The 14860-nt window shown below is 44.5% G+C and overlaps 1 protein-coding gene across 9 annotated transcripts in view; it reads left to right on the forward strand.

The window, feature by feature from the left end:
- FNBP1 (formin binding protein 1) overlaps positions 1-11186 on the forward strand; it is an 89598-nt gene extending 78412 nt beyond the window's left edge. For 6 of the 9 annotated variants that reach the window (XM_053961972.1, XM_053961981.1, XM_053961974.1 and 3 more), the window contains 6 exons: positions 3616-3725; positions 5413-5545; positions 6529-6650; positions 6974-7110; positions 7476-7634; positions 9874-11186. In XM_053961972.1, the coding sequence (XP_053817947.1) occupies positions 3616-3725; positions 5413-5545; positions 6529-6650; positions 6974-7110; positions 7476-7634; positions 9874-9908 (696 nt within the window). In that variant the 3' untranslated portion in view covers positions 9909-11186. Of the gene's footprint in view, positions 1-3615; positions 3726-5412; positions 5546-6528; positions 6651-6970; positions 7111-7475; positions 7655-9873 lie in introns of those variants that run through there. The other 3 variants (XM_053961973.1, XM_053961977.1, XM_053961979.1) reach the window with 2 other exon arrangements.
- The last annotated feature ends 3674 nt before the right edge of the window (positions 11187-14860 follow it).

Below are 14860 nucleotides of genomic sequence, written 5' to 3' on the forward strand. Positions count from 1 at the left end.
CATGTCTTTCTGTGTAAAGTAGCTGCAAAGTTTGCTTTCCATGTCCGGTATTACTGGAAATCTGCATCATTATCACCTACATTTTACAGCCCTATGTAGTCCTTCAGAATAACCAATAATGACATTAATTAAAGTTCTGTAAACTGTAACCAACAAGGTTAACTCAATCTGATTTGAGTTTGCAAATTGAGACACATGAGTCTGTGTGAATCTTAAATTCCATCTTGGATGCAGCTGGGAAGGTTACTTGAACTATGGTAAGATAAAGATGTTACTGAGCTGGAAAGGGAAGGGGTGAACACACCTGGGAAAGCAAATTACGTGCTGAACCCCATGCACAAGGAACTGTTTTGCTTGAGACACTCCACACCTTGCTATGTCCCACAGCTTGGCCACATTCCTTTGGCCCTGGAGAGCCCCTCAGCAGGAGAATGTGCCTGGTTTGCTGCCCCACCTTGTGCAAGCACGCGAGAGCTGCAGCCACTGATGGCATTTGGGGACCTCAGAGGATCCACAGGGGCACCTAACTCTGTCAGCTTCCAAATTCTCTTATTCCTCACCAGTTTGTACCTTTGGGTGCTCTTTCCCTTCCCTGTGAGGGTGGTGAGGCCCTGGCACAGGGTGCCCAGAGAAGCTGTGGCTGCCCCATCCCTGGAAGTGCCCAAGGCCAGCTTGGACAGGGTTTGGAGAAACCTGGGACAGTGGAAGGTGTCTCTGCCCATGGCAGGGGGTTGGAACAAGATCAGCTGTAAGATCCCCTCCAACACAATCTATTCTGGGATTCTACACATATCTTGTGCTTGGACACTTCATTGTGGGCCTCTTCTGCTCATGGCAGCTCATCCTGAGAAACGTGTGGGCCACCATGTGTTTTGGGTCCTGCTGCTGCTCTGGCAGCACAGTGACTTTCTTGAGCTCCTTTAGCAAGGTTGCTTCTCACTGAAGACCTGTGGTAGGTCTGAGGAATGATGGGAGTGCCTGGAATACATCCAAACCTTCTTTTGGCTGTTGCCAAGCCACTGTCCTGGGAGTCCACTGCATTTATACTGGATTTCCACTCATTTTCTTGGTCACAGCGCTAGTGTGCTGTGTAGCTGAGTTAAGCCTTTGTATGTAAGAATAAGTCCTCCAAAAAATGGCTGATATGGCCTTTCCCTGGAAATTGCAGAAGTTGGGAAGATGTGCAGGGAGGGCTGAGACCCATTTTCACCTCAGATGGAGAAAAGCAGCTTTTTGCAATCTCCTCTTGGATCCTCACTATGCAAGAGCCAAAACTGGGGCTGAAAAAGCTCATGTTCTCACATGTAGCTTCAGTCCAGAAACTGGTCCTAATACAGGCTCTGTTTTCACTGTCCTTCATCTTGGGACAATTTGAATCCTAACTCAATATCTTTCTGCAAGGAGACCTTGTGAGCAGCACATCAGAAATAGCACAGCTTTCCCCTCACCTCACTGCTGCAGCAGTTCTAAAAATGTAGGCAATGTCCACAGCTTGAGAGGTAGCCCAGGTGTGTTTGTGCTTGAGGGCATGAAATGTGCCCAGCATGTGCAAAAACTGCTCCTTGACTCTCCTTTTCGGAGCTTCTGATAGGAAATTCCTGAGCACAGCCTAAGGTTGGAGAGAGATCACCTCCCAGCCTTGGGTGTGCAGCCCTCTGCAACACTCCTGCCTTGGTCTGAAGCATTGTGAGCCAAGCTGCTGGATTTAGTCCAGCTTAGAACTCTTGATTGAACTTGAAGAATCAAAAATGAGATACCAAAATGATGCTTTTCCAAATTTCACTCTGTTGCATTCTACTAATGTACAGCTGGGGATATTTTCAAGCCTGTCTCTTCTGCTTAGAAGTGAGGAGGATATATCAGAATATGTTATCTAGACTTTAAGTGCTTGTTTGTTTACAAAGCTGCCTCCAGATGCTTTGCCTTAAAAAGATGTATGTGGCTTTAGTGTAGATTATCCACTCTCATATCTGTTGTGATGTGGGAGTTGCTGTCAGGCAAAATCTAAACATTAAAGAATAAATTAAAATAGATCTCTTGTCTACCAGGCACATCAAGTAATGTAAGCACTGGTAGGACTCTGTGTGGGGAAAGTTTTAGAACCAGCATAACTTTCTTAGCAGATTGTTTTAAATTTGCTTTCTCATTGTCTCACAAATGGAATTTTAAGTGTATTATTGCAGAGATGATCAAGGCTTCACTAGAAGCACATGCCATCTTTGGCTGACAGTCAGTCTCAGGCCTGCTCTGTGACTTTGGAATGGCCAGTCCAGAGGAGAAGGTGACCTGTGTGTGGTTGTCCTCCAGCCCTCTGGCACCCCCAGACTTTGGTTTTGAACAGCTTGTTCTGCAGCTGCAGGAGAAAGTCACAGTCCCAGCACATTCAGTACAGAGCCAAGGTCTGATGAGCAGCTTTTGTGGCAGTGTCTCCTCTAAATCCCTCTCCTCAGAGAGAAATTTGGTGTTTTAGCAGGACTGATGGCCCAGCCCTGCTCACAGGCTCTCAGTAAGCTGATGGACCACTGAATTTGGTTACTCAGCTTTGTGGTTTTACCCTTCTATCTCCCATTTTCCCCCTTAGAAATGGGACAGGGAATGAGCAGAAGCAAAAGTGGCCAAAACCTGCCCAAATTCAAGCTCATGCCCAAGAACCTCATTCCCTTATGGTGCAACTAATCAGTATTAATATGTGCTCAGTATAGCCCACCCAATCTGCCTCCATTGCCTTCTGGCAAGACAAAAATAGGTTTACTGTGAAGAAAAGAGTGTGGATGTATTTTATGTGTCATCTCTCTGCTGTATCAAACTGAGGCAATCAAGAGGAGACATAGCAGAAGGCAGAGAAGGGGTTTTCAAGCAGAATCACACAAAGGTAACCACTGTGGTCTTCAGTTTTTTGGTTTGTTTTTTTTTTTTTCCTTTGGTTATGATTTCAAACTGACTGATTCCATGGCTTTGATATAACTTCTGGTTTTTATGTGAGTACAAGTGAGAGAGGAAAAACTGAGAGACTTTGGCTTGGAATGTGGACCCTGGACAGTAAGCAGCATGTTTTTTAAATTGTGGAGTCCAGTGGGGAATGCCTCTGTTAGCTTGGTGTGTTCAGGAGAGCCCTGACATTTGTAAATGACATTATGTCATTTATTTTCTGACATAAATGAACTGTGTTGGACCAGCAGTCAGTCAGCAGTGCACAGGAGAAGTGCAACTGTGGCACGGGAATAGAAGCCAGGGAATGCTGTTTGTAGCTGAGTGAAGGAAGGCAGGAAGGATCAGCTTTCCATGAGAAGGGGACTCTGTTAAAAAAAATTGATGGTAAAACTGTAGGTAAAAATAATTTCTCATCTTTGCTGTTGAATTCTGGAATTCTCCAGCTGATCTTCCATTAGCCACTGTTAGGGAAGCAGGATGCTCCTGGGATCATTTTGAGGGCATCCAGATTCCTCACTATTCAGGCACTGATAACACACTACAAATGATAACAATGCTTCAGACCACTGTGACTTTGCACAGGTTTTTGTGAGCTGCTTTCAAAATGCAGTCCCAAAGGGTTCTTTCAGACTGATTATTCATTTTTTTCCTTATTCCCCCCACCCTCCATTCCACTCTGTGCAGGGAGCAGGCCCAGAAGACTTCAGCAATCTCCCACCTGAGCAAAGAAGGAAAAAGCTTCAGCAAAAGGTCGATGAACTAAACAGGGACATTCAGAAAGAGATGGATTCAAGGTGAGTCAAACCTCTCCAATGAAAAGTGAAATTGCACTGAGCAGAGCCCCTGTGTGTGATGGATGTGGGTAGATCCCAACAGGAGAGGCTTTTATGAGATGATGGCATCATCCAAAGCCTGATGTGTAGCTCAGATTTCCTGGAAGCAGGAAGATAATGACTCCTGTGCTTCTGTGAATGCTTTTTCTACAAGGCTGCATTTATCATTCTGGTTGAGAATAAGGCTATTTTAGCTCCACACTTTTAATTGATTCTGGCAGCCTGTATTTGTGCTTTGTGTTTGTTCACATTCTGTAGTTGCATTAAAGATTCAGTGTGTTTTGTTTGTGAGACACAGAACTTTTCTTCCCTGAAGGATTTCTGGTCTCTTCCTAAATACTGCTTTGCATTTGTACACATGTGCCTACATTTTGTGTCAGCTTGCTTTCAAGAACCTATTTATTTTGCCTACTAACCCAGAATTTCTCCTTTATATTTTCTGTCATGGATAAGAAAAGAAAGTTGCATGTGGTTGTATGATTTCTCATTGTTTTGTTTTTTTCCTCTGTGGTAACTTAAGTTTGCCTCTTTGTAGGTTTTTCTTTCTGTTCTGTATTGATTCTGAGGTAACCCAAGACTAAGATCAGATATGGAATTGCAGCAGAGTGAAGTTTAAATAAGACAGTTTATGATGGACAAAATAGCACCAGCAGTTAAATAAGAGTTAAACAAACAGTAATAATTATGAGTCATATGTTTGCAACATTGTCCCTTAAGGCTTCAGGCACAGAGCAGTCCCACTTCCTTGCCACCCACACTTTTTCCCAGTCTCCATACACACAAGGCAAAGGCACAGGATTGCAATTGTCAGGAGTTTGGTGGGAAACTCTATAAAGTATAAAGAGTGTTAACTTGAGCCGTGGGACTCTCATTAACCTCTCTCCCACCAGCTAATGCCTAGAGAAAATCTGAATAGTTGTGCCTAAAACCAGCCCACAATTCCATTTCCAGCTCTGAAATGTCCATCAGCAGCTGAGAGAAGCTGCCCTGGGACTCGGCCGGGGTCACATTTTGTAGCCTCAAGTCCATCTGTCCCTGTGCTGTGGCAAACACAAACCATCTGGAGCCAGCTTCCTTTTAAGCAGTGTGAAACAAATAAATATCTTTCAGATTATTTGGGTTGCTGAAGACAAGCTGCAACAGGCAGGGTGAGAATTTCTTGTTTGCCCTCCATTTCTGTTATTGGTACATCTTTGTTCCACTTTCTCAACCGGAGGTCAGCCCGTGATGGATGATAATGATTCAACTGTTTGTCTATGCCCTGAAAACTGGGAAGATATTAGTCTAGAAAGTTGGAGCTGTCATAGATTGCCATGGTGGTGAGATTTGTTATTATTATTTTCCCCAGGGCAGCAAGTACGTACTGTTGTACTACATAAAAAACCATGTCAGGCTAAAAATCAATATCAAATATCTTCTCACATTGTAGGTAACTCACTGGCTTTTCTCTGACAGTGTAAATTCTCTTCTGGCAAATAATTTTACTGTTCTTTTTTAATGGGTCTATACCGGGCAAAAGCCCCATCTGGGTGTTCTCAGTTCCCTTTGTAACAGCTTAGGTTGAACCTCAGAGTGAAGAAGAGACAGTTTATTAAAGGTATTTACCCCAGGTGCACTAAATGTGTTTGATTTTTGTTTTGCCCCTCAGAGATGCCTTAACAAAGATGAAAGATGTGTACATCAAGAACCCCCAGATGGGAGACGCAGCGAGCGTGGACCACAGATTGGCAGAGCTTGGGCAGAACATCGAAAAGCTGCGATTAGAAGTTCAGAAATTCGAGGTATGAGAAGAGACATTTCAGTAAAAAGCAGCTCAGCTCAGGTCTGAGCAGGGCTTTCCTGGCTTTTCCAGATGTATTGATGCACTTTGGTGTGTGAGGGAAGGGCTATGTGAGCACTTGCATTAATTGGGGTCTTTGATTTGTGTAACACAAGCCTGCACCATCTCCTGTGGCAGTCAGCCCACAGTCAAATTTGCCACAGAAAACAAATTGTGCTAAGTGGAGGTGAAGAGAAAATGTGGTGCTCTCTGGACTGCCCAGAGGGCTTCAGATGCTTATTTAATTAATTAAATAAATTGAAGCATCATGTTACAGACGTCTGTGGAAAATCAGAGTGACATAAATGCAAAGCACCATTTAGAGACTAACAGCAAGACAGAAGCCATGAGATGAAATATGTTTTAAGGAATAGTCTGCCATGAAAAGGAAGCTGCTTAGTGATATAAAATCTCCAGAGCAGAAGGGGAGTGTTTGGAATATATGAAGCCCATTATAATTACATGAGAAGGATTAGACAGCTGAGAAAAGACTTCACTTTCTACATTATGCTTTGAACATAAACAGATACAGCCCATTAATTTCAGATGTGGTTTTACTATCCATTGCTTTCCTACCTGTTTGAAATGAGTGGCTCTTTCATTCTCCCTAGCTTTTGTTCTTGTGCCTTCAGCAGTTGCTGAGCTTCCGGTGTTAGACTACTCTAAGCAGCCACACATCATTTTACTTGATTGTGACTAGAGGAGCATCATCTCCTGCTGGCTGTTAACTGCTTCTCTGTCAGGGTGTTTCCAGGACCCGGTGCCAAAAAATAGTTACATTTTCAATAAGTGTGTTTTTCAGCAAGACAATCCAGAATTTGAACAACTGACCACTGCCAAGGAAAACGTGAACATGCCTACAAACCAGCCTGTGTTCTGTAGCCTGGGTGTCAGGAGTGTCCCAGCAGGGTGTGAACTCTGTCTGTCTGTCTGTCTGTCTGGCAGGGCTGGCTGGCAGAGGTGGAGGGGCGGCTGCCGGCACGGACCGAGCAGCCCCGGCGCCAGAGCGGGGTCTACGAGGCACAGAACCCGTCAGGAGTGAACAGCTGTGCCCAGGACCGTGAGAGGTACAGTATCTGTACGGGCTGGGGCTCTGCAGAGCCTCTGCAGGCACACCCAGGGCTCTGCAGCCTCACCTTGCCTTAGCCTACCTCAAAGAGCTGCTTTCTGACTGATGAGCTGTGTGAAGCACTGTGTTTTTACAGCTTTTAATGGTAAAAGCGAGGGTTGTCACTTATCTGTAGTCACAGCCAGCTCCGAGCAAGCTCTGGAATCACTGAGCTGCTCCAGCTGTAGTTGTTTTCCCTTGTCCCAGGCCTGGGGACCCAGTGGTTCTCTCTGCTGCTGAGGTTGGTTGCTATAGTTGCTGTGTTTTTCCTCTCTTGAGCAGCCCCGATGGCAGTTACACAGAAGAGCAAAGCCAGGAGACTGAGATGAAAGTACCTGCAACAGACTTTGATGATGAGTTTGATGATGAAGAACCACTACCCACCATAGGAACGTGTAAAGCGCTCTATACATTTGAAGGTATCACTCAAACTTTACCCTCATTTCACAGACCGGGGTTTTTTAAGTTCATATGCCAAGGGCAAGTGGGAAACCTTCATTAAACCTTAAAAAGCCAAAGGGCAAGTGAGGCTCTGGTGTGATTCTGTAGGAAGGCACCAAGACAGGGATTTTTCTCCTGTTGCACAGGAACTCTACAAGAGAAAGAACCAAAACTGCTGTCAGGGTCACATTTCTGGTTCTTTATGTACACACTGCTGCCTCCTGAATCACAAACTCCTGTTCTGGCTGCCAGTGATGCACCAAAAGCTGTGTCCACCCATGGTTTGAGTGACTGATTCCTGCTGTGCAGCACAGCCTGACGTCCCTGTTGCTGTGTGTTTCAGGTCAGAATGAAGGAACAATCTCTGTAGCAGAAGGAGAGCTGCTCTATGTAATAGAAGAAGACAAAGGGGACGGGTGGACGCGAATCCGAAGGAACGAAGATGAGGAGGGCTATGTCCCCACGTCCTATGTTGAAGTCTATTTGGACAAAAATGCCAAAGGTGCTATGACCTATATTTAATGCTATTATTATTGTTTTATTTGCTTTCACAGAGATAATCCAAGCCTGAAGCTGCTCTGTGTTGCAGATAGAGCCTTTTAAGAGTCTGTACAATGCCACCAAGTGCATTATTCCGTATGTGGACTAATTATGGCTTGTTGTACTGCAAAACGTGCTTTTCTTGCTCAGAGAAGGGTAGTGTGGGGGACTCCTGAAAGCAGAGGGGAAATGCAGCCTTTCCTGGACAGTGTTTGCTCAACTGTCATTGCCATTGCATGCCCAGCTTAGTGCAGGAAGCACAAAGCCCTTTGGGATCGTTCGGCCTCTCCTCAGATGCCCAGGTGGCATCTCAGACACATCCACAAGTGAACTGTTTGTCCCAAAGTCACTCGGTGGAACTTCATGGAGGGAATATTTAGACTGCTGGCTTGTGTCTGTGTGGGAGCTTTTCAGAGCCTCTTGTGTTCTGGGGACCTTTTGGATGGAAAACTGGTGGTAATTTAGTTTAGTGTGTGTGGAAGGGGAAGGAGAGATCTCACCAAAACCCCTCTACACAGCACTCTGTGGTCCTTGATAAATGGGCAAAACATTGAGAAAGCTCCTCTGTTCTTTCCCACCTTGCTACATTTCAGATGTATTTGCTGTTGCAGATGACCAGAACTAATGGTTTAATTTTTGCTTACATGAGATCAATGGAGACATTCAGAGTTTGGACTCTGTAAGCTGCTGTTTGTTGCTTTTAATTCCTCCCAAATGTTTTGTGTAAGGAAGCAGTGCTGCAGGGCAGACCTGGCTGGAGTAAATGCCAGTGCTGAACACCTGGTAATGGGATACACTGAGAAATCAAAAGGTTTCAAATCAGGACGTGTTAGAACTCCACTGTGTTAAATAATTTGTGCTTATTCAGTCACTTAATCCTTCAGATTATTTTGTTTCCTAGACATAAGAGTTCTTGGTGTGAAACAAATGGCCTCATCCAAGTCAAAGGCAAACTGAACCATGTTCTTTGGGGTTTATGGGCAGCAGGAAGAGAGGACCAGGACTGTACCCATAAACCAGCACAGAAACTTGAGCAGTTCAGTGTTGGGTTGGGTGTCAATCAGTGCAGTGCCTTGTCTGCTGCAGGTGAAAATCTTGTTTTATTTTGCCATAATACAGTAGTTTTATCTTCCTGTTGGCAAATACATGGTCAGTTGAGATGCAGAAGAGTGCAAAAAATTTAGCCCCCTCTGTTGGTTTTTATTAACCTCTGAAAGAGGAACACGGATCATCCCTTCCCTTTTATATCCAGAACAAGGCTGAAGGATTGGAAATCACGGAATCACAGACTGGTCTGGGTTGGAAGGGACCCTCTCATTCCAACACTCTCCCATGGCAGGGACACCTTCCATCAGAGTAAAAATACAAACTGTGCCAGGGGTGAAGGCTGATACAGCTGCAGCCATGTCTGTAGCAACAGTGGAGGTTTTCTAGATAATTTAAAGTTTTTCCATTAATTTTGCTGGACTTCAGGAACAAAATCAAATGGATCTGTGAATATCTAATGTATAGAAACAATAATATTTACCTCTTTTATTTCTCAAGTCTCTGGTTTAAAAGAGAATGCTTCATAGAATGCAGCATAAAGATTTGCAGGAAATGCTGCTGTGTTTAAAAGGTGAACTTTCTGCAAGCTGCAAATTGATTTTTAAGGTATTGGTAGAAGTGACTTGCTTCAGTCCTTGAAATAGAAGCAATGACATTCCTGAAGATAACATTGTAAATACTAAAGCATTTACAAACTTTAGTAATCCTTTCCTCTTTTTGGAAAGAAGGTTGAGCAGCTGGCACCACGAAAGGCTGGTGGCAGAAGGGTGGGAGCTCACAGCAGCCCCTGTGACTGTCCCAGCCAGCAGGGCCAGTCCTGGCCCAGCCTTACCTGCCTGGCCAGGCTGTGTCTGTGCCATGAGCCAGGAGCAGCTCAGTGCTCTGTGAGAAGCTGCTTTTTCACTCAGCTGGAGCCTGTGTTGTCAGGGCTCTGCTGCAGAACTGAGCTGAGCAGGACAGGTAAGTTGTGTACTGCAGGTGCCCTCCTGATGGTAGTCTTAGAGGAGCCAAGCTGGGTCTGTGCTTGCCAGTCCCCATGTGAGGATTCCTGATGACATTTGCAGGGCTGCCTCTGCTCAGAGGGTGTTGGCAAACCCTGTCACAAAAAGAACAGTAATGCCTATCTTGTTTTGCCTTTTTTTTTTTTTTTCCAGATGTGCACAAACCACTTCAGAAAATCTCTGAGTAGGTTTGCATAGGCCTGTCCACCCTTTATTCTCCTGGTTTGCTGCTACGGTTGTTTTAAGAGCTCTATTTGAGAAGGTTTTCTTTAGAAGAGATGAATGCACATGTCATATCTCCATCACTGAAAGACTTTGTTAGGTACCAGGTCGGCTCTGAAATGTCACTGCTGACGAAGGTGCTGCCCTGACTGTGTCCATTTAGTGCAAACAGCACTGTTGTCCTTCTGAATAGAGAGCTGCAGGCTCTGCTCCCGTTGGGATTCCTGCAGGAAGCTGTTCTGTGCACACCTGGGGGTAGCATCTTGCAGGGCTTTTCTGGTGTCTGGTGCTGAGACCTCTCAAACACAGGAACTGGTTGGGCCTTTCAGCTCGAGACTGACCACCCTGTGTCACTGGCTGTGGTACCTCGTCATCTGCTCGGGAACAAAACTCTTTCACTGAGGGATGTTGTGAAATCGTGTGACACAAAAAATCCTGCATGGAGTAACCAGCTCTGTACAAACCCTGCATTGCACCCAACAGAAACACCACGTTCCCTTCCAGCAGAAGGCCTGGATGTTTGTTTGGGTGACATGCAGGAATGGAGGCTGGCTTGGGAGGTTGAACTTCTTGATAAAAACTATTCTGGAGCTGTGGGCTGATAAACATTTTGGCTCCTGTTACCCCTCACCTCTGATGATATCAGTAATTCCTTATGGACAGCTCTGGCATTCCCAGTGCTGCAGCTCTGCTGTTTGCTGTAACCATCATGCAGAGCCTTGACTTATATAAATAAATAGGTAAAAGTTAACCATGCTGATGCACTTTTTATCTAGGATATATCTGATTATTTAATGCTTGCCAAATTATTTAGGAATTGGTAATTATAAACTGGACTGTGGCTTTTAAAAATCCTTTTGTTAAATACATGCCCTTAGTTCTCCCAGTATAAAAAAAAATTGTATATAACATAACTTAAAGACTAAAGTTACTTGAATTTGAATTGTTTTTATCCTTTTATATGTGTATAAATATAAATGGTTTTATAGGCTGTTCTTCTGCTTAACCCATCTGTTTTGGTAACTGCTCAGTCCCTCTGATGTTGATAAGTGTTTTTGGTTACTCAGCTGCCTGCACCTGGACTTGCATAGGAACTGCTGTTGTGTGTTAAGGTTTGTTCAATCTGGCCAGTGTGGTTGTCTTGTTTCTATTCTTATTTTTTAAAGAATCATCATCTGTCAGGAATCTCTTTATAGCTTGATGTACCATGGTGTCTTCTTCTAATAAACATTATATTTTCTCATTCCTGTGAGGTTTTGGTTTTTGAGTTTTTTTAATGACAGTAACTAGTAGATGGCAATAATTAGTGGCAAAAAATAGTGGCATTTAACTTTCCTAAGGGACAGCAAATGGCCCAGAGCTGCTTCTCACTCTAAGCACAAATGCAATTCTTCTCAAGAAAAATATTTTATTGTGGCTCTTTGAAAACTTCTTTGTGTTGTCATCTGGAAGGATTTGATGGAAGTGGGTGCAAAGGGGGTGAGAAGGTTCCCCTGGTTTCTCAAATGCAAGGGAAGTTTGGACTCATCCTGTATTCCCTTGGATACAGCAGTTTGGGCCAAATCACATCCTGGATTGTAGCTTCACTTGGCCAAAGGCAAAACTTGTCCTCAGTCCCTAATCTGTGGGAACGGGGATGGCCAGAGGAGGGGTTTGGAGGCTTGGGCTGCTTCACAGCATATTCCTGGCTTCCCTTGAGAGGGAAAGGCTTCTGCAGCCTGTGGTGGAAAGGAAAGCTCTGGATCCCTCTGCAAATTCTTTGATTTAATTTCCTGTTGTTGTTCAGTGTCATTGATGGTCTCTGGAGCTGTCACTTGAACAGATGCAGTGCAGACAGAAAATGAAATAGCTGTTTGTTCTCTCAGTGGCAAGAAGCAGGTGCTGGCAGGGTCCTGCCCCTGTGCTTTACTCCCAGAGCACAGCAGAATCCCAGTGATGCTCATCCCAGGCTGGAGGGAAGGGCTGAGGGTGAAGGGTTTCTGTCTGAGTCAGGAGCCTTCCTGAGCCCTGTAACCCAGTAGATGCTTCATTGCTTTATTTCCTTTAACCTCCTGCAGGCAGAGCTGCTCTTAAGGGAACCCATTTCCCCCAGCCTCTTTCTAATCCAGTCTCTTTCTTTTTGTCTTTCTTATGTTTTAGATTCCTAAAGGTGTTTGTGCTGGTGCAAGAACCTCGGGGCGAGCTTGTCACAGAAGGAGACACAAAATGGTCTGTTTACCCTGCAGGCAGTTAAAACACACCCATGGAAAGCCAGACTCCCACTCTTGTCTGGAGTTCCCACTTGAAAAATTCAGACCTAAATTCCATCCCAGTACCATTCAGATGCTTGCTCTTTTCCATGGCATGCTACTTGTGGCTCGGATTTCCTTATCAGCCTCTCCCACTCTTCTGCCAGCCTGGCACAGCCCCTCTGTCAAACATAACACACACTTCTCCCAACCCAATCCCTCCCAACTTCTGTCAGAGAATTGCTGGCTGCCCTTGGACAGCCAGAGAGTCCCAAGCATGTTCTGGTCTGTCTTCTGTCCCCTTGTCCCTCAGTCTATCTGGATGTACACACTGGTCCATCAGCATTTCACACGGTGCCTTTAGTGCTAAACCTGCAGGTCCTCTCACCAGAGAGCGGGGAAAGGAGGTGGAAAACCTCCCCTGGAACAGTGTTACAGCAGCTGGACTGGGCTCTCAATCTGTCAATATTAAATCTGATCCACATGCATTGTTCAACATTCTGCCTTCTCCAAAAGATCACTAATACTTGTCAGCCTTTATTTCTCTTTTTTCAAATCCAGGCTGATGCTCATTCCAGGTATTAAACCCCTCTGACCCTGCTGTTTCCTGAAACCCTTCAAGCTCACGTATGTACTTGTTTTCCTGCTTGTTCTGTCTGCCCCCTCCTGTGTCCCTGCTGTTCCTCACACACACACAGACACACACAGACACAGACAGTGGCATTTTGGTTGGCAGCCCTTGCTGCTGCTCACAGGCCCCGTTTGGCTCTTGTTTCAGCCTGCATGCTCGCCCTGTTGCCTTGCCTGCGCCCACCTTCCTCAGGGTCACGTTATTTTGTGGCTCGTGGTTTAATCTCTCTGCAGTTTTCTTTTGGTTGGTTTGTTTTTCAGCATTTCAGACCTGCCTTCTCTTTTTGCATGACCTCCTGTGCGTTCTCATCAGTTCATGTTGGAATAACAGAGTTTTTTTAGATAAATAAAAGAGGAAAGGAAAAAAAAAAAAAAGAAAAAACAAAACTGCACTGTTTCCTTCTCCCATCCTGTCATGGACTGGACCTGGACCCAGCAGCCAGACAGGAATTGTGACCACCCTATTTTTGCATAGTTTGGTTTGAAACAGAAGTAGGATAAGTGATTCTGCACTTTATCATGTCATACAGTGGTAAGAGAGCTACAATATCTCCAAAAATTACATGATCTGGACTTCAACTGCCTAACAAAGGGTTAATTTCTTCTCTAAACTTCTACAAACTTCCATATTCTAACTTGGTTTCCCCTGAATTGTTACCATTGCTTGGGTTTTGCAGTCATGGACATGTTTGAGCCCTGCAAGAATCAGTTGCCACTAAATAGCTCCCGAGGGCCAAATTTCTTCATTCATGGATCCACACCTTGTTTGGGGGAATCTACTGGCTCTAGTCCATCTCCAGCATATTCTGTACAATCCCCACAAGTTGAGAAATGTTACATGGAAGCCACTATGGGCAGTGACCCCAAAATGAAACCTCTCAGGGTTTGTTTGCAGGCAGGTGAGTGTTCTGCTGCCTGCTGGGCTGTCCTGCAGGGTCAGCACATCAAAACACATCCCAGAATCTCAGACTCTCCGTGTTGGGGATGAAGTGATTTTAGAGCTGGGTTATGTGTGGTGTTCACAATTCTGTCCCTTTCTCTCCATTTAAGATGCCAACTCTTGTTTTTACTAAGTCCCTTGGTGCTACAGTCCATTCTGTAGCTGTTGTGTGGTGGTGCTTAAGAGTTGCCAGCATGAACCAGCAGAAGGTTTGTGATTTAAACCCAACCCAAATGAGCTGGGCACAGGCAGCACCAATGCTGGGGCTGTTCTGCTGCAGCACTGGAGGGTCAGAATCCATAAATCACTGCCTTATCACTGCTGCTGCTGTGGTCACTGAGCTGTTCAGATCAAGAGCAGAATGGGATCCCCACGGTTGGCACCTGTGGCTTTGTGGTCTCCACCTGCCAGGGGATCTAAAGGGTTGACAAATTAACAGGTGTGCAAAAATATCCTTAAAGTATTTTTAGCTGCAGTATTTTTATTCTTGTGTCCAATGCACTGTTGAATCAGCAGCTAAGAATTCATTTTCACCTATTGTTGTGCCATCTATGTAAAAACTAGATCAAAGTTTGCTTTTCTATATTTAATCTGGGTGGACAGTATATTATTGTCAGCCTCTGTGGAACATTGGAACAATTGCAATGTCTGTGTTTCAAAATTGTGCTGTAGAAGGAGCATTAGCTTTAGCTGACTGATTGATTCCTGAAGTTTTAATAAAAGACCATGGAGTTTTTATAAACTTGGCAAGTAGTTCCCAAATGCCTGGATCTTAAAACTTATTTAAGAAATATTCACAGTCATATCTCATAGTCTGCACACGTTTATTCCGCTGCCATTATTCAGGGCAATGAATAATTTTTGTAGGATTTACCTTTGGCAAATGCTGAAGAACTAAATATGTGACTGGTTTATAAAAACTCTGCTTGGATTTACTAATCTTGCCCAGCAGCGTGGACTGTACATCCTATGAAATTTCATGATCCCCAGCAAAAGTCTCTAATGCCCTTTCTTAACACCTGTAAATAGAGAAGAAACATATTTACTGATACTCAAAGTTGTGTTTAATGCTGAGTATTTTTCAGAAGTTCTTTAGTTTGATGCATATTGTTCTTTGGTT

Source organism: Vidua chalybeata, chromosome 21 (assembly GCF_026979565.1).
Source record: "Vidua chalybeata isolate OUT-0048 chromosome 21, bVidCha1 merged haplotype, whole genome shotgun sequence".
Lineage (NCBI taxonomy): Eukaryota > Metazoa > Chordata > Aves > Passeriformes > Viduidae > Vidua > Vidua chalybeata.